Below are 22,533 nucleotides of genomic sequence, written 5' to 3'. Positions count from 1 at the left end.
CCTTCCCGCTGCAGCGGTACCTTTTTATCTACTTGCACTTTGACGTGCTTTAGTACTGCTAGGGGACGCGGGTGGCGCGGGTGGCGCTGTGGGTAAAAGCCTCAGCGCCTAGGGCTTGCCGATCGAAAGGTCGGCGGTTCGAATCCCCGCGGCGGGGTGCGCTCCCGTCTTTCGGTCCCAGCGCCTGCCAACCTAGCAGTTCGAAAGCACCCTCGGGTGCAAGTAGATAAATAGGGACCGCTTTCTAGTGGGAAGGTAAACGGCGTTTCCGTGTGCGGCTCTGGCTCGCCAGAGCAGCGATGTCACGCTGGCCACGTGACCCGGAAGTGTCTTCGGACAGCGCTGGCCCCTGGCCTCTTGAGTGAGATGGGCGCACAACCCCAGAGTCTGTCAAGACTGGCCCGTACGGGCAGGGGTACCTTTACCTTTACCTTAGTACTGCTAGGCTGGCAGGAGCAGGGACTGAGCAACGGGAGCTCACCCCGTCGCAGGGATTTGAACCTCCAACCTTCTGATCGGCAAGTCCTAGGCTCTGTGGTTTAACCCACAGCGCCACCTGCGTCCCTAAAGGGCAGTATACAGATTTAATAAATGATAATAACAACAATAGTAGTATTAACAAACATAATAATTCTCGAAAACATCTGAATCGAGTGATACTTGACTGTGAATGCTCTGGATCAGTGTCTGAATGCATTGGTTTTACCGGTTGAGGCTAATAAATTGTGTGCTTGAATTTTAGGAAGGCAAGATTCTATTTGGGTGGGTGGTCTGGGAAACAGTCAAGTTACCTGTTCTGGATGGGATTGCACTTCCTCTGAAGGTGCTTCTTCTTCTTTGGCAATCCCTCGTAGCCGAGTAAGATTGTCTTCCATGAACACAGTTTTAAAAGTGAGTCCATAAGTGACTGTGGAGGCCAATTCTGAATCCACACGTCCTTCCACAGTGGTGACATAGGTTTCCAGGCAGGAGTTGATCATAGTGAGGGTTTGCCAAGCATGCCTTCCTCTTCACACATTTCTCCCTTGCGTCCTGAGTTTGAGCTTCAACGTCCAAAGTTCGTCTTCAAAGTCCATGACACCTTTGGAAAAGGCTGTTCTCCAGTTGGAGCACTCACAGGCCAGTGTTTCCCAGTTGTCAATCTTTATACTACATTTTTAAAGATTTGCCTTGTCTTTAAACCTCTTTTGTTGACCACCAGCATTACGCTTTCCATTTTTAAGTTCGGAACAGAGTAGTTGCTTTGGAAGACGATAATCAGGCATCCACACAACATGACTGGACCAACGAAGTTGATGTTGAAGAATCTTTGCTTCTTCCAGTACACTGGACTGTCTGAAATGATGTGTAAAAAATTTCGGAGACACCATTGATGGAATCTTTTGCGGAGTTGGAGATGGTGTTTATAAGTGATTTATAGGTGGGCCACTTATAAACGTCATCTGAAGAAACAGGTGCATAGCTTGAGGATACTCCTGGATCTATCTGTCATCCATAGTGCCCTTGATGGCAAGGAGTGGCTTACGCGGGTGGCGCTGTGGGTTAAACCACAGAGCCTAGGACTTGCCGATCAGAAGGTCGGTGGTTCGAATCCCCGCGACGGGGTGAGCTCCCGTTGCTCGGTCCCTGCTCCTGCCAACCTAGCAGTTCGGAAGCACATCAAAGTGCAAGTAGATAAATAGGTACCACTCCAGCGGGAAGGTAAATGGCGTTTCCGTGCGCTGCTCTGGTTTGCCAGAAGTGGCTTAGTCCTGCTGGCCACATGACCCGGAAGCTGTATGCCGGCTCCCTCGGCCAATAAAGCGAGATGAGCACCGCAACCCCAGTCGGCCACGACTGGACCTAATGGTCAGGGGTCCCTTTACCTTTACCTTTAAAAGGACATAGCTCCAGCTCTTAGATTGTGTTGGTTGCAAAGGACTTCCCCTGTGTTCTGTTCTCGGGTATCCGTACTAAAATAAGCTGATGAATCAACGCAGGGAATGCTGCCAAAAAAAAAAAAAAGGTGACAGTGACCCTCACAAAGATGCCAGAACTTGATAGTGAAGCCGTGTGTTGCAATGAGGTCTGCTGATAAGACTGACCAACCAGGGTAGAGATCTATAACACTGGGGCAAAAGGCTCCAGATTCCCACCTAGATTCTCTATACGCTTGAGCCTCCTCTGCAAAAAAGGTAAGCTGCTCCTTCCTGGTGGCAGGCGAGTGGGTGGGAAAAGGCTGGCGTGGGTGGGAAAGGTTTTAAGGGACTTGCAGAGGAGCAAACCAGGGTTTCATTCTGGAGGCAAGGTAGCAGGACAGAGTGCTAGGCTGATAGGATCAGCACCTGACATTGCATTGCATTCCTTTATTTCATTTCTGTTCCACCCTTTCTCCCAAAGGAGCCCAAGATCAAACATGGTCTTGAAAGACCTACATTGGCTCCCTGTACGTTTCTGAGCACAATTCAAAGTGTTGGTGCTGACCTTGAAAGCTCTAAACAGCCTCGGTCCAGTATTCCTGAAGGAGTGTCTCCACCCCCATCGTTCTACCCAGACACTGAGGTCCAGTGCCGAGGGCCTTCTGGCGGTTCCCTCACTGCGAGAAGCCAAGTTACAGGGAACCAGGCAGAGGGCCTTCTCGGTAGTGGCGCCTGCCCTGTGGAACGCCCTCCCACCAGATGTCAAAGAGAAAAACAACTACCAGACTTTTAGAAGACATCTGAAGGCAGCCCTGTTTAGGGAAGCTTTTAATGTTTAATAGACTATTGTATTTTAATATTCTGTTGAAAGCCGCCCAGAGTGGCTGGGGAAACCCAGCCAGATGGGCGGGGTATAAATAAATAATCATCATCATCATCATATTGATCAGACCTGTGAGGGTTCCTTGTGCAAATGAACTTGGCAGTGTAGCAGAGAGTCGTGGCTTATGGAGAGCCTGTCCAAAATGTGGATTTGAACCAGCCTGCCTCTCCATTAATGTGGGCAGGTCCGTATGACATCCCGCCCCCTTGCCCCAGTGTTCTTCCGAACCTTTCCCTCTTTTAAATGTGAGGTTTTCCCATCCTTGGAAAGCTAAACGTGGAAGAACCCCCCACCTGAAGTGAGAAAGGTCTGGAACAACCCTGAGTTGGAATCCAATTTTATTATGATGCTGTCAGGCCTTGAGCTGTTTTAACTGACATTTGCAAGAGAGCCCTCCAGGGGTCTTGAAGTGTCTTGATTTGCTTCTTAAACACCACACACAGTGGAAAGTATCTTCTGTCCTTCGGCTTAGCGTTCTGTTTGGGATGGAGCTCCCTGTCTCACATTTGTTTGTTTTAAGCCAGCTCAGACAGCTCCATATGGGACTCTGACCTGTGGAGCGTGTTCCCTTTAGATGTTAGGGCTCGTCCACTTCCTCTTGTTGACCTGCTGCTTTGCCCCAGGAAAAATAATAATAATAGTAAATTTTTATTTATATCCCACCCTCCCCAGCCGAAGCCAGGCTCAGGGCGGCTAACAAAAATAAAATAATACAACATTCTAAAATCATTTCATTATAAAATTAATTCAAATCAAATTAATGGCAACCATTGGGCTAGAGTTCCATGAGGATTACAGAAGGAGGGGGTCAGACTGTGCCTTGGCCAAAGGCCTGGTGGAACAGCTCTGTCTTGCAGGCCCAGCGGAAAGATGTCAAGTCCTGCAGGGCCCTAGTCTCCTGTGACAGAGCGTTCCACCAGATCGGAGCCACAGCCCCAAAAGCCCTGGCTCTGGTTGAGGCCAGCCTAACCTCTCTGCGGCCTGGGACCTCCCAATGTTTTGGGACTACAACTCCCATCATCCCTAGCTAACAGGACCAGTGGTCAGGGATGATGGGGGTTGTAGTCCCAAAACATCTGGAGGGTCGAGTTTGCCTATGCCTGCCTTAATTGGATCAAATGGCATTTCAGGTTTTCTCTGGATCAACGTTTGCTCCGATTGAGAGGTAAAGAGCAGTTTTACCTGTGGAAAGGAGCAGCGCAAGGAGAAATCTGCTGGGACCTGTGCTTTCTAGGCATGAAACACGGATGAGCCCATAAAAGCATTTCCCCCCTAAATGCTCTTTTATTCATTCTCTCCCACCCCCACCGTTTCTGGTTCTGGGTATTGAAGGTTTGCACCAAGGATGGAGCAACTGTTGGTGGACTACAGTTCCACTGGCCACGGCAGCTGGGGCTGATGGAAGTTGGGAGTTCAACAACATCCCGACAGCCACAAGCTCCCTTACCCTGATTTTCCTCTGCTCTGTTTTCCCAGGAGGCAGATGATAGGCAAGCTGTTTTTCCCTGCCTCCTCCCCTTCTGAAAACATTCTGCTGCTTTCAATCTTGGAAAGAGCAGGAAATGAAAAACGACAAGCAAGTGGGTGGGTGAGCTGCCACTGGGAGAAAGGGTTCCAGCCCCCTGTTCTTAAATCTGCCTTCTTTCAGCCAAGCAATGTGCTCCTGATGAAGGGAATGGAATTCTCAACATCCAGGAAGCACTTCTGGTGCCCAGGGGCAGCTCTTGATCCCATCCGTATCAGACTTTTAAAGTGTGTGCCTTTTCCCAAAGAATCCTGGGAACTGTGGTAGAGTAGAGTAGTTTGGATTTGATATCCCGCTTTATCACTACCCTAAGGAGTCTCAAAGCGGCTAACAATCTCCTTTCCCTTCCTCCCCCACAGCAAACACTCTGTGAGGTGAGTGAGGCTGAGAGACTTCAGAGAAGTGTGACTGGCCCAAGGTCACCCAGCAGCTGCATGTGGAGGAGAGGGGAAGTGAACCCGGTTCACCAGATTACGAGTCCACCACTCTTAACCACTACACCACACTGGCTCCCTGTACAGTGGTACCTCGGGTTAAGAACTTAATTCGTTCTGGAGGTCTGAAACTGTTCTTAACGTGAAATACCACTTTAGCTAATAGGGCCTCCTGCTGCCGCTGCGCTGCCGGAGCCCGATTTCTGTTCTCATCTTGAGGCAAAGTTCTTAACCCGAGGTAATATTTCTGGGATAGCGGAGTCTGTAACCTGAAGCGTATGTAACCCAAGGTACCACTGTACTGTAGTGTACCTGCCGCAGACCTGCAGCTCCCAGCAGCCTTAACAAGCCACAGCTAATGTGATTTAAAGCTATGTTAATTAAAGGTGTGGTATTCCTGTGCCCCTGGAACCTGATCCAAAGGGCTTTGGAGCTCAGGGCCCCTAGACCATCTCATAAAATATGAGAGCCAGATGTTTCTCAGTTTCCTCCTTTCAACAGGACTTCCAATGAATCTGTCCAACATGTATCGGCCCTTGCTACCTCCCAAGGCCGCCTTGACTTTCTTTGGCTTCCTGCTCCTATGTCATGAATTGGAAGTGCACTTGCTGTCCATGGCGAATCCCAGGGAGAAGGCCTCTGAAGACCACCCACTGACCTCTGACTCCCCCTCTGTTCCTCTCCGCATCTTCCTGAGCTCCATCTCCCCCCAATCCCCCCAGTTGCCCCGAAAAGGGGTTTCCTGTGAGGACTTGATGCCTGAAGCCCTGGACGGTTTTGCTGATGTGCCTGAGCTCTCCCAGACCCTCATCCGAGCTGCATTAGTGCTGGCCCTGCAAAGGGCAGGCTGTAGTCGGCATGCGGAAACCCTCATCCTGCGCCTCTACAAGGAGTTGGGACAAACAGATACGGATGACCTCCTGTTTGCGATGGCCGGGTCTCTGAACACCACTCATTCCCCCGGTCAGAGGAAGAGCAGCGTCGCCTTGCAATTCAACTTGGACCAGCTTGCGCAAACGCCAGTCCATCACTGCCGAGGTCTGTTGCCGGTGAACGGAGCCTTCCTGCACGGCAAAGCATACAGAGTCTACCGGGGCTTTGGGATGGCTTCCAGAGCCTGTTATCGCCAACGGGATTCTTGTGCCGGAGTGTCCTCTAACGGCAGCAGTTGGTTCCATGTGGTGGCACGAGAGGGTAGCTATCTCTTGCCCCAGCGTGGTGCCTACACCTGGCTCCGTAAGTGCCACGGGCCTCCAAGAGGCCGACGTTCCACCCCGGACAACTGTACTAGTGAGACGGAGCAAAAAGTCCATGCAGTCGTGAACTGGATTCCTGGAGTCAGCACCGCCTACAACCTTGGAACCACCATTTACTTTGCGGCCAAGGACTGCAAGGAGCTGGCAGAGGAACGTGGTATAGATACCCTTGTAGATGTCGGCCAGGATACACTGCTCGCAGTGACGGGCGGGGCAGGCAGCGTTTGGGGGATGGGGATTTCTGCAGCTCTAAAGCCGGCGGTCCGAAGCGGTGTGCATTCTTTGATACGCTACTTCCGAGAGAAGGAAGAGTCTTATCCTGTCCCCTCCAATCTCTCAGGCCCCGTCATCGTCATCTAGTTGCAACAAAGCGCCTTCTCTTCTCAATCAAGCGTTTCTTGCTATAAAATTGTATGATCAGTCTGTTATTTGTTGTTGTTTTTTAAATAATCTTTATTCTTTTTCAAACTTACAAGAAAAGAAAAAAGAAAAGGCAGGAGAAAAAGACAAAATAGAGCAAACAAGAAAAAAGAACAAAAAAATACAATAAACAATACAAAACACAACCTTAACACTAAACTGAACAAAACAAAACAACAACATTTAAAAAACATATAGCATGCCATTTCATTACTCTATCTTTCATTCCCTTATTTCATCGACCTCCTCTCACTTCCCTTTTTGTATTCCACTTCTGTTACTTGTTTCAGCAATTCCTTTCCATCTTTCTCTATTTTTATCATTATGAATATCTTAACATAGTTTTAACCTTATTTTCCATTAATACTAAAGTACTTATTTATACTTAACTCCTTATAACATTTCTGCTAAAGCCATAAAGTTTCATTCCAACAATTTTCAAACACTCATTAATTTTACAATATTTCTATATACAAACTTTAAACTTTCCCAATCTTCTACCACCATCTCTTCTCCCTGGTCTCGGATTCTGCCAGTCATTTCCGTCCATTCCATATAGTTCATCAACCTGGAGATCTTCTGTCCGAGGCTCTTAAATCTTTTCCAAGTCCCTTCTGCAATACTTCTCCATATTATTTGATGCTGAAGATGCTGAAGAGCAAGTCTCGGGGGGGCCCCGACCCAACCATGCCCCCATTCCCTCTCGACAGGCCAGCCAACTCTCCACAGCTAGAACCAAGGTCCATACAATATCTCAAATCATGTTTCAAGGCTCCTCCAGATCCAAAGGCCCCCACAACTCCAATCACCTCCTGACCCAGATTCAGGACCCAAAGGTCAGTAAATCCCTGCAGATCAGTCTGTTATTTGTAGCATGCTTTTGCATATTAGATATTGTAATAAACAAAATCTGCCCTTATTCCCTTATGGAGGACACAAGAGCCCTTACAGAGTCCTTTGTAGGTTCTCCATCGGTAGGAGAAAATAACAGAGAATACTGAGAAGCAAAGGAGCTAGTAAGCCTGATCTTTATTGAACTGTTGCAACAGGGCGCTCCCCACACACGCAGCAAAGGAGGAGGACCCAGAACCAAGGTGTGCCTGCCTTATATAGACTTCCCTGCCCTGGAGCTCAATACCACCCCTCCATACATCATACATACATCACAGAAGGAGCGTAACCCAAGACCACGCCCCACAAACATCATACCTACATCACAGAAAAGGTGGTCTACAACAGAAATTTGAATTCTTAACCCATTCTATAAGTCTGTTCCAAAACCAAAACGTTCCAAAACCAAGGAGCGCTTTCCCATAGAAAGTAATGGATTCATCCTTTTAAACACAACCCCTAAAACAGCAATTTAACATGAATTTTACTATCTGACGAGACCACTGATCCATAAAATGAAAGCAATAATCAATGTACTGCAGTCACACAATCAATCAATCAATCAATCAATCAGTAGCTGAACTGGGCGCCACAACGTCACAAAAACAAAACAAAAAAGAGCCGCAGAAACAAAAACGCAAAATAAACAGCAAAAACAGGCAGACCTCAGCGTACCACTCAAAACAGAACTGTGGCACTCAAAACGGAGCACGTTCGGCTTCCGAAAAAAGTTTGCAAACCGGAACCCTTACTTCTGGTTTTGCAGTGTTTGGGTTCCAAGTTGTTTGAGTACCAAGATGTTTGAGAACCAAGGTATCACTGTATCTAGTATTTGGGCATAGAGGTTTTGCATCTTGCAGTGGGTCTTATGGAGGGGTTGGCATTTATGCCCAAGCAGATTTTTTGAGCACCAGATACATTTGTTTCGTATTGATTTCCTCCTTCATTTCTTCTTGTCTGCCTTGCATCTCATAATGCAGTCCCTTCTTGCAAGCTTTCTCCCTCCCTCCCGCATTTGCTTGTTTCCTTTTCCTCGTTCCCTGCAAAAATAATTGCAGATCTTTGTGCTTATTCTACCCATTTAGAACAGGCGCTTGATAGCATTTGCAATCTGGAAATGTGGTGCTTGCTTCCTGCAACATGTTTCTTCCACCCTCCAGCCGCCCAGCATTGCCTGCACTCAAAGCGTGTGGGAATTGCCATCAGAATGATGCGCCACCACCCTAATTTTACTTGTGGTTTGGAGAAGGCCAATGTCATCGCTCCCATTTCTGGTCAAATGTCGCCCTCGGCAAATGCAGTGGGTGGGTGTGCAGTTATGCAAATATATAAGAATTGGAAATAAACGGTCAAAGGTCGCCTATAGATGAACCACTCTTGCCAGAATTGTTCCCTCTGATTTCCGATGTTCAGGCTATGAGTGCCGTCGTGTGACGAGTGGAAATGGCACCACCCACACGTAAGATAGAGTTATCTGAAAGCTTGTATGCTCAGCGATCACAGCATACTATGAAATGCGGGAACCGACTAGGGTGGCTGGATTCCTGAACAAGGTGCACTCCAGGGTGCAAGATTCTTGTTGAAAGTTCCACTGACATTTATCTTCTTTTTTAAAAAGGCGTTGGTGCTTTTGGGTTTCCCTTAAAGCAGCCTTAGATGTTGCTGGACTACAACTCCCATCATGCCTAGCTAGGAGGACCAGAGGCCAGGGATGATGGGAGTTGTAGTCCACCTGAGAAAGGCTGCTATAAATGAACCCTATGGTCTATAAATTAACCTATGGTCTATAAACCTATGGTCTATAAATGAATCCTATGGTCTATGGATGCGGGTGGCACTGTAGGTTAAACCACAGAGCCTAGGACTTGCTGATCAGAAGGTCGGCGATTCAAATCCCTGCGACGGGGTGAGCTCCCGTTGCTCGGTCCCTGCTGCTGCCAACCTAGCAGTTCGAAAGCACGTCAAAGTGCAAGTAGATAAATAGGTACCACTCCAGCGGGAAGATAAACGGCATTTCCGTGCGCTACACTGGTTCGCCAGAAGTGGCTTAGTCATGCTGGCCACATGACCCGGAAGCTGTACTCGGCCAATAAAGCGAGATGAGTGTCGCAACCCCAGAGTCGGCCACGACTGGACCTAATGGTCAGGGGTCCCTTTACCTTTACCTTATGGTCTTTACAGGCACATGGGATCACAAATGTCAAACAACCCTCTGCACATGGCCCATCGATGAAGACTGCTTTAAGCATTAAGTTCACATGCAGCCCAGGCACGTTCTAGAGCAGGGGTGGGGTGGGGCCTTTTTGGATCTTTATCTGCCCCCCACCCCACCCCATGGGACAACAGTGATAGGTGGATAGAGCAATCAGCTGGTGTAAACAATCAGAGGGCGGTTCCAGTCCTCTTGTTGGCACTTTATGCTCTCAGACTTGGGACAAAGGAGAAAGAACATGAACCATTGTGTGTAATTTGAAACCACCAGCCTGTTAGAACAGCTTCTGTGACCATTTCCAGCAGTGGCTCAAGCCTGACTGCCTGCGAAAACTTTGGAAACACTCCCTTTGCTCAAATTCAGCTTTTACTCTTAAGATACTCAGAGGAGCCTTACATTTGACGTTTCTTCACATGTTCTTCTATGTCACTATGAAAGAATATGAAGCAATTGCTTTGGGTAGCAGATGCTGGTCTTGCCGGTGAGCTCTGTCTTGTTTAGAAGACAATTGGGGGAAAACGTTTGCCTTTGTTTCAGATGCACACTGCATGTAGAAAGGAATAGGGGATTAACACTCCCAAATAAGATTTGGACCACTGCAAATCATACAACCACATGCCCATGAAACTAGATAGCGCTGAGTTGCGTCTGACCCAACACTTGTTCTCCAACCTTCAACCACTGAGCAAAAGCAGGCTCACACATGCATGTTCAGTGGGTGATAACTGCAGCACAGTTGTGCAGTGGCGTAGCGTGGGGGGTGCAGGGGGGGGCGGCCGCACTGGGCGCAACATCTGGGGGTTAGGGTTAGGGGGCGCAAATCCACGGGTTAGGGGGCACAAATTACCGGTACTTGCCTTGCCCCGGGTGCTGACAACCCACGCTACGCCACTGCACTGGTGATTGGATTATCAGAGATAAAACACCACAGGCAAGAAGAACTTATCTCCACAGGCCAGTACTTTTCAGCAGGCTCAGTAGACTACTGCAATGCGTTATTTATATAGAGGTGCTTCTGAAGTGAAGATGGTTGGGAAACTTTAGCTGGTGTGGAATTCAGCAGCTAGGTTGTTCACCGGGGCAAAATGGCATGAGACCGTAACACTAGTCCTGGCCTGACTGCACTGGCTGCCAAACAGTTTTCAATTCTAAGTGTTGGTTTTGAAGCACTTTAATGAGGTACAGTGGTACCTCTGGTTATGAACTTAATTTGTTCCGGAGGTCCGTTCTTAACCTGAAACCGTTCTTAACCTGAGGCACCACTTTAGCTAATGGGGCCTCCCGCCACCACCACACGATTTCTGTTCTCATCCTGAGGTAAAGTTCTTAACCCGAGGTACTACTTCCGGGTTAGCGGAGTCTGTAACCCGGAGTGTTTGTAACCCGAGGTGTTTGTAACCTGAGGTACCACTGTACAGCCTTAAGCGAGTACAGGGCTTTTCTGTGGTGTGTCCTGTTTGTGGAATGCTCTCCCCAGGAGATTTGCCTGGAACCAGGAGTACCAACTTGAATAAAACATGGGGGGAGGGCCAGATAAGCCCTGCCCCGCACAATCGATCCCAAGACACACACCATTTAAATGGCAATTCCCAGCAACTGGAGGGGGGCTGCCCCCTTCAAATATTCTATGGGGGGGGGGGCGCAAAGGCACATCTCTGTCCCTAGGAGTGGGCTCCAATGCCTGGCACCATCATCACACAGAATCATAAAGTTGGAAGGGACCCTGAAGATCATTCTAGTCCAGCCCCCTGCAGTGCAAGAATATACCGTACGGTTCTCCCATACAGGGATCGAACCTGCAACCTTGGCATCATCGGCACCACGCTCTAACCAACTGAGCTTTCCAGGCAGCTAGCCGGAGAGGGGCTAAGCAAAAACATTCCTCTTGAACCAGGTCTTTGGCCGATTAAACAAAGCTATACCTTTCAGAAGCAGGCGGGGTGTTTATTAATGCATCTCTCTTTCCTTTTTAGGCTTTAATTATCTCTGTGGGGGTGTATTGCTTGATTGTTCGTCTGGTTGTAAGACAGACCCTAATCCTGCGGAAAGCCACCTACAGTGGTACCTCGGGTTACATACGCTTCAGGTTACAGACTCCGCTAACCCAGAAAGAGCGCTTCAGGTTAAGAACTTTGCTTCAGGATAAGAACAGAAATCGTGCAGCGGCAGCAGCGGGAGGCCCCATTAGGTAAAGTGATGCTTCAGGTTAAGAACAGTTTCAGGTTAGGAACGGACCTCCGTAACAAATTAAGTACTTAACCAGAGGTACCACTGTAATTAGATTTCAATTTGATCCTGACTTGTTTTTAGGAGGTAATTTAATTCTTGTTCGATTTTATACCAATGTTATATATTTGATGTTAGCCGCCCTGAGCCCAGTCTCGGCCGGGGAGGGCGGTATATAAATAAAAGTTGTTTATTATTATTGGGTTGTTTATTATTATTGGGTTGAAGGACTAATCTAATTAATTAACTAATTAATATCCTTTAAAAAAAATTAGGAGTCATTAAACTAACGCAAAGAAACCAGCCAATGCAGAACCCACGTGCCAACTAAGGCTGTGGGCGGGCCGACATGGCTTTCCAGGGCTCAGTCCCCGCCCCGTCGCCGACGTCATTCCTGGGAAATCGAAATTCTCGGCGGCTCTTCCTCCTTCGGGTCGCCCCTCCCTCCGTGCCTAAGGGCCGCCAGGGCTCTTCGTCCAATCGCGCAGAGCGATGGGCGGGGCAGCGCCCTATGCCCCGCCCACCTCCCTTCCAAGCCGCCGCTTCCTCCAGCGCCGAGGGAGGCGAAGGCGCTCCCTGGAATTGCAAGCTGCGAAATAACATTTCTCCAAGGCGGCTGAGCGCCGGGTCTTGCGGTTTTGCACCGGTAGGAGAAATGTATGGGCTGCGGGGGCGGGGGGGCGCAGAGGGCCAGCTTGGGATCGGATGAGTTGCGTGTAGGGGGATGGGAGTCATAGAGTACACCTGGACAGGTGGATCTGTTGATCTGTCAGGTGGACCTGGAGATCTTGGGATCTGTTTCCGCTTTGGCAGAAGATCGCGGCTCTCTCAGATACCTGAGCTGCTTGCAGTAAGTCGGCAAGGATTTCTGGCTTCCAGCTGCTTCACAGTAGGAATCGCAACCACGACGACACCGCTCCCAAAAATGCATTATATTGCTGCGAAGTCCAGAAAAAGAATAACAAAAAGCTTGTGGATCTAGAACCACGGGGCGATGAGCTCTATTCGCTCCCGCAATTCAGCAAATAAACCCCTGAGCTCGGGATTTTTAAGTTGAAAGCACGGTATCTGAAGGTATAGGGAAGTTTGTTTTAAGGCGTAATGTTTTATTATGTTTTATGTATGTATGTCTGTGGCTTTTCCTGAGACCATTGCAGAAGTCTTGGGTAAAGGGACCCCTGACCATCAGGTCCAGTCGTGGCCGACTCTGGGGTTGCAGCGCAGTTTCTGGGTCATGTGGCCAGCATGACTAAGCCGCTTCTGGCGAACCAGAGCAGCGCATGGAAACACCGTTTACCTTCCCGTCAGAGCGGTACCTATTTATCTACTTGCACTTTGACGTGCTTCCAAAGTGCTAGGTTGGCAGGAGCAGGGACCGAGCAACGGGAGCTCACCCCGTCGCGGGGATTCAAACCGCCGACCTTCTGATCGGCAAGTCCTGGGCTCTGTGGTTTAAACCACAGCGCCACCCGCGTCCCTTCGCAGAAGTCTCAGAACACAACAAAACAAAAACGCCTTGACCAGAAGGTACCGTAACTTCAGGAAGCTCAGGGAAGGGGAGTTTCCTTGCACCCCAATCTCGCATTGTTCAGGAAACTGCACCCCAGGCTCTGGAAAGTGTTCTACCTGGGGTCACACAGGTGGTCCTGGCTAGGCGGAAAAGGGATGGGAAAGTCCTCCTGTGAGCTTGCTTCGTTTTAGGATTCCAGTCAAGGGCAGGTAGCATCTTCAACTAAGCACAGTTTCCAGAGTGGGTGGTCTGCCCCAGGGCTCCCTTGCTGAACCTTACAGCCAGAAAATGGTGATCCAGGGGCAGAACCAGATGCAGGAGAGTTCTGCAGAACCAGCTGGCAATTGCAGACATTGCTTTTTTGTTTGGGGAACTTGCATTTCCCTTGTGACAAGGAGCCCCATAGCTGAGGTTCCCTTAAATTAAATGCAGAGATATTGTGGCGCCATTTAAGACAGAATTCAATGATCTTGAAGCTCTAAGTGGAAAAGTCTTTTTCTCTCCCCCCCCCCCCATGTCTCTCACAAGTAATTCCATCTCTCGTTCTCCTTTCAGACTGCATTTATACCTTATCTCCCTCCCCCCCACGCCCCCTGAAAACTTCCAATTTGTTTAATCCCTCCTGTCTGGACCTTTTACAGTCACCTCTGCCTCCCTTAGCATTTGTGATCTCTTCTCCCCTTTCTGTTTTCAATTTGGAACAGAACACTCTTTTCCCATTTTTCTTTGTTATATAATAAATGATAAAAAATTTATACCCCGCCCTTCCCGGTCCAAAAACTGTGCTCAGGGCGGCTAACAACAAATTTAAAACACTTAATTGTAAAAGCAGCATAAAATACAGTATAAAAACATGAATAACAATAAAATTCAAAGTTCAGAAATCAATTTAGGGAAAATTCATCTCATAACCATTAGATAATCACCAGGGCTAGCTGGCTGAATTAGTCCTACTTGGGCCAGAGAGGCCAGAGGAGAATTAGCTGTGGGGTCTCAGAGCAGGTAAGGAGGTTAAATCCTGCAGGGCCCTAGTCTCATGGGACAGAGCATTCCACCAGGTTGGAGCCATCACTGAAAAGGCCCTGGCCCTAGTGGAGGATAGTCTGACTTCATTAGGGCCCGGGACCTCTAAACTATGGTTATTCATGGACCCTAAGGTCCTCTGCGGGGCATACCAGGAGAGGTGGTCCCGTAAATATGTTGTTAAGAGGGGTTTTTTTAGGGTGGGGGGAGGAAGTAGGCTGTATGTGAGAACCTTGGATTCAGCGAGTATTAAAATATAAACCAGACTAGCCTCCTGTATTGAGGCGACAGCCTGGGCCAGGGGTAGGCAACCTAAGGCCCGAGGGCCGTATGTGGCCCAGTCGCCTTCTCAGTCCATGTTTTTACATGAGTAGAATGTGTGCTTTTATTTAAAATGCATCTCTGGATTATTTGTGGGGGGCATAGGAATTCATTCATTTCTTTTCTTCAAAATATAGTCTGGCCCCCCACAAGGTCTGAGGCACAGTGGACCAGCCACCTGCTGAAAAAGGTTTCTGACCCCTGTGCTAGAAGAACGGGATGCAAACATTTTGTATATTCCAATTTCTTACTATAACATGCAATCTGTTAAATTATTTTAATCTGAGCAATTCACAAATAATGGATGCAATATTGCACTATGAATATTCCTTTTTAATTCTTGGCTCTGCAAATTTCCCTTCACTAATAAAAACAGCAACAATAAAATGCTAACATTAAAAAAAAAGACTCCTAATTTGACCTCTGAATCGGAAATCATGACTGAGTTATGTTCAGTTACCAAAGTCTGTTACCATGAGATTTAAGCAACTCTGCTGGTTTTCAGAGTCGAAAACTAAAAAAAAATATAGTCCGGCCCACCACATGGTCTGAGGGATGGTGGACTGGCCCACGGCTGAAAAAGTTGCTGACCCCTGGCCTGGGCGATGGGCCATTAAGGGAAACAAAAGGAAAAGAGCTCTGTGTCAAACAGCAAATGGGTGGGATCATAGATAGATGATGATAGATGATGATAGATAGATAAATAGATGATAGATAGATAGATAGATGGAAGAAGCCTGAGTTTAGAGCCGAGTTGCAGTGATGTGACCTAGAAGTTATAGCAGTAAGCTGGAGAATCAGAGCAACGTTTGAGAGGGATGTGTGATTTCTGTTGACTCCCAAGACTGCGTCTATGGAAGGAATAAGACCCTTTGTGGATGTGAATGTTGGAAACCCCTCCATCATAGGCTCAGGCTGTATATATGTGTAAATAAACCCTATATCCGGGACGCGGGTGGCGCTGTGTGTTAAACCACAGAGCCTAGGACTTGCCGATCAGAAGGTCGGCAGTTCGAATCCCCGCAATGCAGTGAGCTCCTGTTGCTCTGTCCCAGGTCCTGCCAACCTAGCAGTTCGAAAGCATGTCAAAGTGCAAGTAGATAAATAGGTACTGCTCTGGTGGGAAGGTAAACGGCGTTTCTCTGTGCTGCTCTGGTTCGCCAGAAGCGGCTTAGACATGCTGGCCACATGACCCGGAAGCTGTACGCCGGCTCCCTCGGCCAGTAAAGCGAGATGAGCGCCGCAACCCCAGAGTCGGCCACGACTGGACCTAGTGGTCAGGGGTCCCTTTACCTTTAAACCCTGTATCATGCAGATAGCACACTCTCACGAAGCCCGGAACCCCTGGAATCTTGCACCGCTCAGTGATTAGGATGGCGTGCAACAACAATAACATTTTAGCTCACTTTCTTCCTTCAACATGTCCTCTGGTACTTTCACTTCAGAGGAAGGAGACCTTTCTTCTTGGCTGCCTTCCTTCTTGCTTGCCAGGAGTTGCTGGCATGGCTCGTGGCCAGGGAAGAAAAGCAAGGAAGAAAAACTGGGCATGCGGTGGCACTGAGGCAAACTGATGAGTCCTGTTCCACCATTTGAGAAACAGCATTTTTAGATTTATGGGTCAAATGGGCTGGGTTTTGGTGCTTCCAGGCTTGTTGTTGCAAGCAGGTAATTTTTTTTTCTTAATTGGTAGGGTTTTCTGCCAAAATAATTTGTTGTTTAGTCATTTAGTCGTGTCCGACTCTTCGTGACCCCCTGAACCAGAGCACGCCAGGCACTCCTGTCTTCCACTGCCTCCCGCAGTTTGGTCAAACTCATGCTGGTAGCTTTGAGAACACTGTCCAACCATCTCGTCCTCTGTCGTCCCCTTCTCCTTCTGCCCTCCATCTTTCCCAACATCAGGGTCTTTTCCAGGGAGTCTTCTCTTCTCATGAGGTGGCCAAAGTATTGGAGTCTCAGCTTCAGGATCTGTCCTTCCAGTGAGCACTCAGGGTTGATTTCCTTAAGAATGGATAGGTTTGATCTTCTTACAGTCCATGGGACTCTCAAGTGTCTCCTCCAGCACCATAATTCAAAAGCATCATTTCTTCGGCAATCAGCCTTCTTTATGGTCCAGCTCTGGATGAAATCAGGATTGGGTGGGCAGGGGACTGGAAGAATGATGCCAACAGAGACGGCATTCATCCTGCAACTGACACCCATCTGGACTCTCATGGTAACAGACTTTGGTAACTGAGCATAACTCAGTCATGATTTCTGATTCAGAGGTCAAATTGGAGTCTTTTTTTAATGCTAGCATTTTATTGTTGCTGTACACCAAAAGCTGTACAGTCGTACCTTGGATCCCAAATGCCTTGCGAGTTGAACATTTTGGCTCCCAAACGCCGCAAACCTGGAAGTGGGTGTTCCAGTTTACAAGCATTCTTGGAACCCAAATGTCAGACGCGGGTTCCGTGGCTTCTGATTGGCTGCAGGAGCTTCTGTAATATTTACAACCAGATGAAGGTTTCATTTTTGGAACAATAAATTTTCAGAGTAGTTTTTAGAGTTAGATAAAAAATGACTGATTTGGTTATACTATTAGAAATACATAGACAGATAATTATGAAATTATTGTGAGGTTTAACAAGTTAACTGTTTATATTGGGACAACTATTCTGCTGTGCTTTATTGGAAGGAGAAAAATAATCATTTCCTTTATAACAATTTAAATAATTTATTTAACGAAAACAGTAACATTATAGCATATGTATCCATATTTGTTAACTGATGTGCTTAAATGGTGTAAAAAACACACACACACCTTAGACTGAGTTTCAGCACACATGAAAAACTTAAAACAAATCCATATTTCCTGACGAATGGCGGTTGGACGATAATGTAACTTAAATGGAAAACTATCTTTAGGAATATTTTTTTCCTCCAAAAGCTTTTAATTTTGAAAATCCAATTTAAATTTTGAAAATCTGATTTATATTTTAAAAATTGATTTAAATTTTGAAAATCTGATTTATATTTTAAAAATTGATTTAAATTTTGAAAATCTGATTTAAAAAAAATCATTGATTTTTATCCACCCTGCATTGTTTTTAGACTTATGTACAGTGGTACATTGGGTTAAGTACGTAGTTCGTTCCGGAGGTCCGTTCTTAACCTGAAACTGTTCTTAACCTGAAGCACCACTTTAGCTAATGGGGCCTCCTGCTGCTGCCGCGCTGCCGGAGCACGATTTCTGTTCTCATCCTGAAGCAAAGTTCTTAACCCGAGGTAATATTTCTGGGTTAGCGGAACCTGTAACCTGAAGCGTGTGTAACCTGAAGCATATGTAACCCGAGGTACCACTGTATCTTTAACCATCAGCTATCCACTTGCCAATACCTGCACATTCAATATTTTAGTATCTGCTGTATATACAAGTGAGGTTACTCCACAAATGATCCAATCCACACTAAATCAGTAATTATCATTTCTAAAATAATTCTCTTTCCATCTCTATATATGAAAGCCCAATAGTTCACTTTTGCTAGGCGTTTTCCCTTTTATTCTTATCTGCGCAGTTCGCTGCGTCCAAGCTTCTGTCCAAACCTCTTAAGTTTCCGGCCCAAACATCTCTTCTCGTCATCTGTTGTCCATTCTAAAATAGGACCTGTGACTTGCAGTTTCTTTTTTCTTTTTTAATAATTTTTATTAACCGGCCAATCAAATCAAATTAAATCACATCACATAAATTCCGAATTAAAAAGCCGAATTTTAAATTTTGTTGGGGGGACCCATATTTCAAGATCCGAAGGGGGATTCTGATCATCTTCTTGCTACTGCGTTAATGTCCAAATCAGTCCAAATCAATCCAAACAGAGTTCATAATTCTATCCAGTCTTATCTTGCTGTTTCCACATCACATCTTGTTCATATATTTTCTCTTTTTTCTTTATGATCTCTTCTGATAATCTCCTTAAACCGATAAACACCAATAATAATCCTGTGTGAATTTTTCCGTTCTTCCAATCCTCAAATCGAGATGGTTTCCATATATCATCGTGACTTGCAGTTTCTCTGTTCGCTATGAAGGACTCCTTTCAAACTTTTCATGTTCTGACTTGCTTCCTCAGGCATTGTCAGCTGTGAGGAGCCCAGTCTTGACCCTTCCGCCAGCAAACATGTCTCAGTGGCAACAGATCCAGAAGCTGGATGGACCTTACCTGGACCAGGTGCACTACCTTTATTCTGAAGACTGCCTGCCCATGGAAGTACGAGAGTACCTTGCCTATTGGATTGAGGAGCAAAACTGGTAATGCCACTTGGGTCGCTGTCAAGAAAAGAAACTCCCATTTTCTGGCTATTTCTCGCCCCCCAACCACCACCATTATGTGTTCTCCACCATTTTGGCTTCTCCATTGTGTATGGTTGACACCATACATTTAACACACTATGATATACCCAGGCCATTTCCCCCCCAGCCGTAACTCAGTTCCGGCACCTCTCAGGTGAGCTCCATTGCCATTATAAGAGAACAAGGGATGTGTTCATGGTCAGTTCCGGCACTTCTTTTTTTAAATAAAAAAATACCACTTGATAACCCCCAAGAATTATGGGAGCTCTGCTTTGTCATGGATGCTGAGAGTTTTTAGGAGGTTGGAAATCGATGGCTGAAATACCGTATTTTTTGCTCTAGAAGACTCACTTTTTCCCTCCTAAAAAGTAAGGGGAAATGTGTGTGCGTCTTATGGACCGAATGCAGGCTGCGCAGCTATCCCAGAAGCCAGAACAGCAAGAGGGATCACTGCTTTCACTTGCGCAGCGATCCTTCTTGCTGTTCTGGCTTCTGAGATTCAGAATATTTTTTTTTCTAGTTTTCCTCCTCCAAAAACTAGGTGTGTCTTGTGGTCTGGTGCGTCTTATAGAGCGAAAAATATGGTATTTTTGTGTTTTCGTATTGTACTGTTTTGTTTTGTTTTATTGAGTTATGTGCTGTGTGTTTTATTTTGTTGTGTTTTCTTTGTGTGTCTGTGTAGTTTATAAACCAATAAAGACTGATTTATTTATTTTAAAAAAGAGAGTTCTTAGGATATGCCTCGATTCCATTTATGGAGCTGCAATTCTCAAAGTGGTTTAACAATCGATACCTCTTCACAGGGAACACTGGGAATTGTAGCCCCATGAGGGAAGCAAAATTTTATGTTGTGTTGTTCCCATTCCTCACCCACACACCCTGGAATTTATTTGCTGCTTCACCCCTTCCCCCCCCATTTTCCCCATCAAATGGCAGTGACTCTGTCACTGGGAGTCCCAAGGGCGCAGTTCTGCGCCTCCTCACCAGCTGCTCCTGGTTTGGACAAGTAAAGCACCCTTGTGGCCAAGGTGGATTTGATTTAAATCACTAGTCAGTAGGACTTTATTCCAATCATTATTATTTTTTACAGAAAGACTCATTCTTGCTGGTATAATCTTAATATTTACAACCAGATGAAAGTTTCATTTTTGCAGTAATAAATTTTCAGAGTACAGTGGTACCTCAGGTTACGTACTTAATTCGTTCTGGAGGTCCGTTCTTAACCTGAAACTGTTCTTAACCTGAAGCACCACTTTAGCTAGTGGGGCCTCCTGCTGCCACCGCGCCGCCACTGTATGATTTCTGTTCTCATCCTGAAGTAAAGTTCTTAACCCGAGGTAATATTTCTGGGTTAGAAACCTGAAGCGTATGTAACCTGAAGTGTATGTAACCCGAGGTACCACTGTCGTTTTTACGGTTATATCAAAAATTACTATGACTCCCATCATCCCTAGCTTAGCAGGACCAGTGGTCAGGGATGATGGGAACTGTAGTCCAAAAACAGCTAGAGGCCAAAGCTGGGAAACCTTGATCTACAGTCATACCTCGGGATGAATACGCTTCAGGTTAAGCATTCTCGGGTTGCGCTCCGCGGTGACCCGGAAGTAACGGAAGGTGTTACTTCCGGGTTTCGCTGCTCGCGCATGCACAGACGCTCAAAATGACGTTACGCGCATGCACGGAAGTGGCAAAACACGCAGTCGCGGATCCTGTTCACACTCAGAGGTACCACTGTATATCCTTGTTTTTGTGCATTTGAGCCAAGGATTCACCCTCCCTCTGCCATTTCTCCTTTATTTGCCTTTCAGGAATGAAGCAGCACGATCCGACCCTTCGCAGGCTTGCAGCCTTTTCCACACCATGCTGGGGCTGCTCGACGATCAACTCGGACGTCTCGTTTTGGGGGAAGAAAACAATTCTAACATGGTCCTCAAGCACAACCTGCGCCGCTCCAAACTCAACCTACAGGTATGGGGTGTTAAGTTTTTATGCATGTTGGAGGGCTGAGCCGTAGGGAAACAGCGAAAGGAGAACTAACATTTCCCTGGGAAGAGAGGCCGTGGAGAAGGCAAAGGCATACAAAACTATAAAAACCAGTTTAAGACCCCAAAATCCATGTAAATGAAATTCTATATACAGTCGTACCTTGGTTTTCAAACAGCTTAGTTCTTGAACGTTTTGGCTCCTGAACGCTGCAAACCCGGAAGTGAATGTTCCGGTTTGAGAACGTTCTTTTGGAACCCGAACGTCTGACAGGGCTCCCAATTGGCTGCAGGAGCTTCCTGCAGCCAATCAGAAGCTGTGCTTTGGTTTCCCAACATTTTGGAAGTTGAACGGATTTGCGGAACGGATTCCATTCGACTTCCGACGTATGACTGTAGTAGCACTGGTGCTATAAACAATGGCTTGGGCATCCAGTGTTTTCCATATACTGATGGAATCCCGAGAGTAGATTTTGGGGGGGGGTTTGTAGAGGGAGAATCTCCGCCCCCCATAATTTGTATTAAATTTTCTGTTTTACATTTTAGAATATTCATTTAAACAGCCTTAAAATGACTTCCCTTCTTCTCTTTCTATGGTTCATCTTGCATAACATAAATTCCTACATATTTTACAAAAACTAAACCATTCAGTATTCCCTTGTTACAGCCATCAAAACTTATTTACGCTGTTGAATTTATCTTAATGATGCCCACGTTTTCAAATATACACAATCTCTCTCATATTCCTTGTTTCGGTTTGCAGACAGCTCTGAAAAGAAATCAGTGAAGTCTAAAAATCTTGAGAAGTAAACGCAGTGCCTAAAAATGTGCAGTCCAACTGCCACATTTAAATACAGCATAATACAGTGGTGCCCCGCAAGACGAATGCCTCGCAAGATGAAAAACCCGCAAGACGAAAGGGTTTTTCGGTTTTTGCGACGCTTCGCTAGACGATTTTCCCTATGGGCTTGCATCGCAAGACGAAAGCCCACAGGGAAATCTCGGGGACCTTTTTTTAAATGCTGGCAGTGGGGAGCAAAGCCTTTTCCCCCCCTCCGGACTTCAGAAGAGGTCCAGGGAGGCCGGCGGGGGCGAAAGGCTTTGCTCCCCACCGCCAGCATTTTAAAAGCGGTCCGGGATAGCAGGGAAGCGCTTCCCGCTATCCCGGACGGCTTTTGAAGGCAGGCAGGGGGGGGCAAAGACTTTTGCCCCCCGCCCGCCTTGGGAAGAGGTCCTGGACCTCTTCCCAAGGCGGGCGGGGGGCAAAAGTCTTTGCCCCCCCTGCCTGCCTAACCGGGGGCTTTTGAAGCCTCCCCCCGCCGCCCGGCATCGGAACGATGTCCCGATGCCGGGCGGCGGGGCAGGAAAGCCTCCCCCGGCCGCCCGGCTTCAGAACGATGTCCCGAAGCTGGGCGGCGGGGCGGGAAAGCCTCCCCCCACCGCCCGGCATCGGAACGATGTCCCGAAGCCCGGCGGCGGGGCGGGAAAGCCTCCCCCCGCCGCCCGGCATCGGAACGATGTCCCGAAGCTGGGCGGCGGGGCGGGAAAGCCTCCCCCCGCCGCCCGGCTTCGGGGCATCGTCCCGATGCCAGGCGGCGGGGCAGGAACGCCTCCCCCCGCCGCCC

At 47.3% G+C, this 22,533-nt stretch overlaps 2 protein-coding genes across 2 annotated transcripts in view; both read left to right on the top strand.

Annotated features, from left to right (window-relative positions):
* Nucleotides 1–2,099: 2,099 nt before the first annotated feature.
* On the top strand, nt 2,100–8,678 carry APOF (apolipoprotein F). Its single transcript, XM_081898868.1, has 3 exons — nt 2,100–2,174; nt 5,242–6,429; nt 7,288–8,678. The coding sequence occupies exon 2, from the start codon at nt 5,250–5,252 to the stop codon at nt 6,354–6,356; it is 1,107 nt and encodes a 368-aa protein (XP_081754994.1). The 5' UTR covers nt 2,100–2,174; nt 5,242–5,249; the 3' UTR covers nt 6,357–6,429; nt 7,288–8,678.
* A 3,593-nt stretch (nt 8,679–12,271) lies between these two features.
* STAT2 (signal transducer and activator of transcription 2) overlaps nt 12,272–22,533 on the top strand; it is a 54,343-nt gene continuing 44,081 nt past the window's right edge. Inside the window, exons 1-3 of the mRNA XM_081898547.1 lie at nt 12,272–12,391; nt 18,706–18,884; nt 20,735–20,894. Coding sequence (XP_081754673.1) covers nt 18,754–18,884; nt 20,735–20,894 — 291 coding nt within the window. The 5' untranslated portion in view covers nt 12,272–12,391; nt 18,706–18,753. The remainder of the gene's footprint in view (nt 12,392–18,705; nt 18,885–20,734; nt 20,895–22,533) is intronic.

Source organism: Podarcis melisellensis, assembly GCF_964234715.1.
Source record: "Podarcis melisellensis genome assembly, chromosome: 2".
Taxonomy (NCBI): domain Eukaryota; kingdom Metazoa; phylum Chordata; class Lepidosauria; order Squamata; family Lacertidae; genus Podarcis; species Podarcis melisellensis.
The sequence above is the reverse complement of the archived record's forward strand: the minus strand, read 5'-3'. Positions and strand labels throughout refer to the sequence as shown.

Excerpts from the sequence above, each read along its gene's own strand:
- APOF (XM_081898868.1), top strand. The coding sequence starts at position 5,250 with ATGAATCTGTCCAACATGTATCGGCCCTTGCTACCTCCCAAGGCCGCC.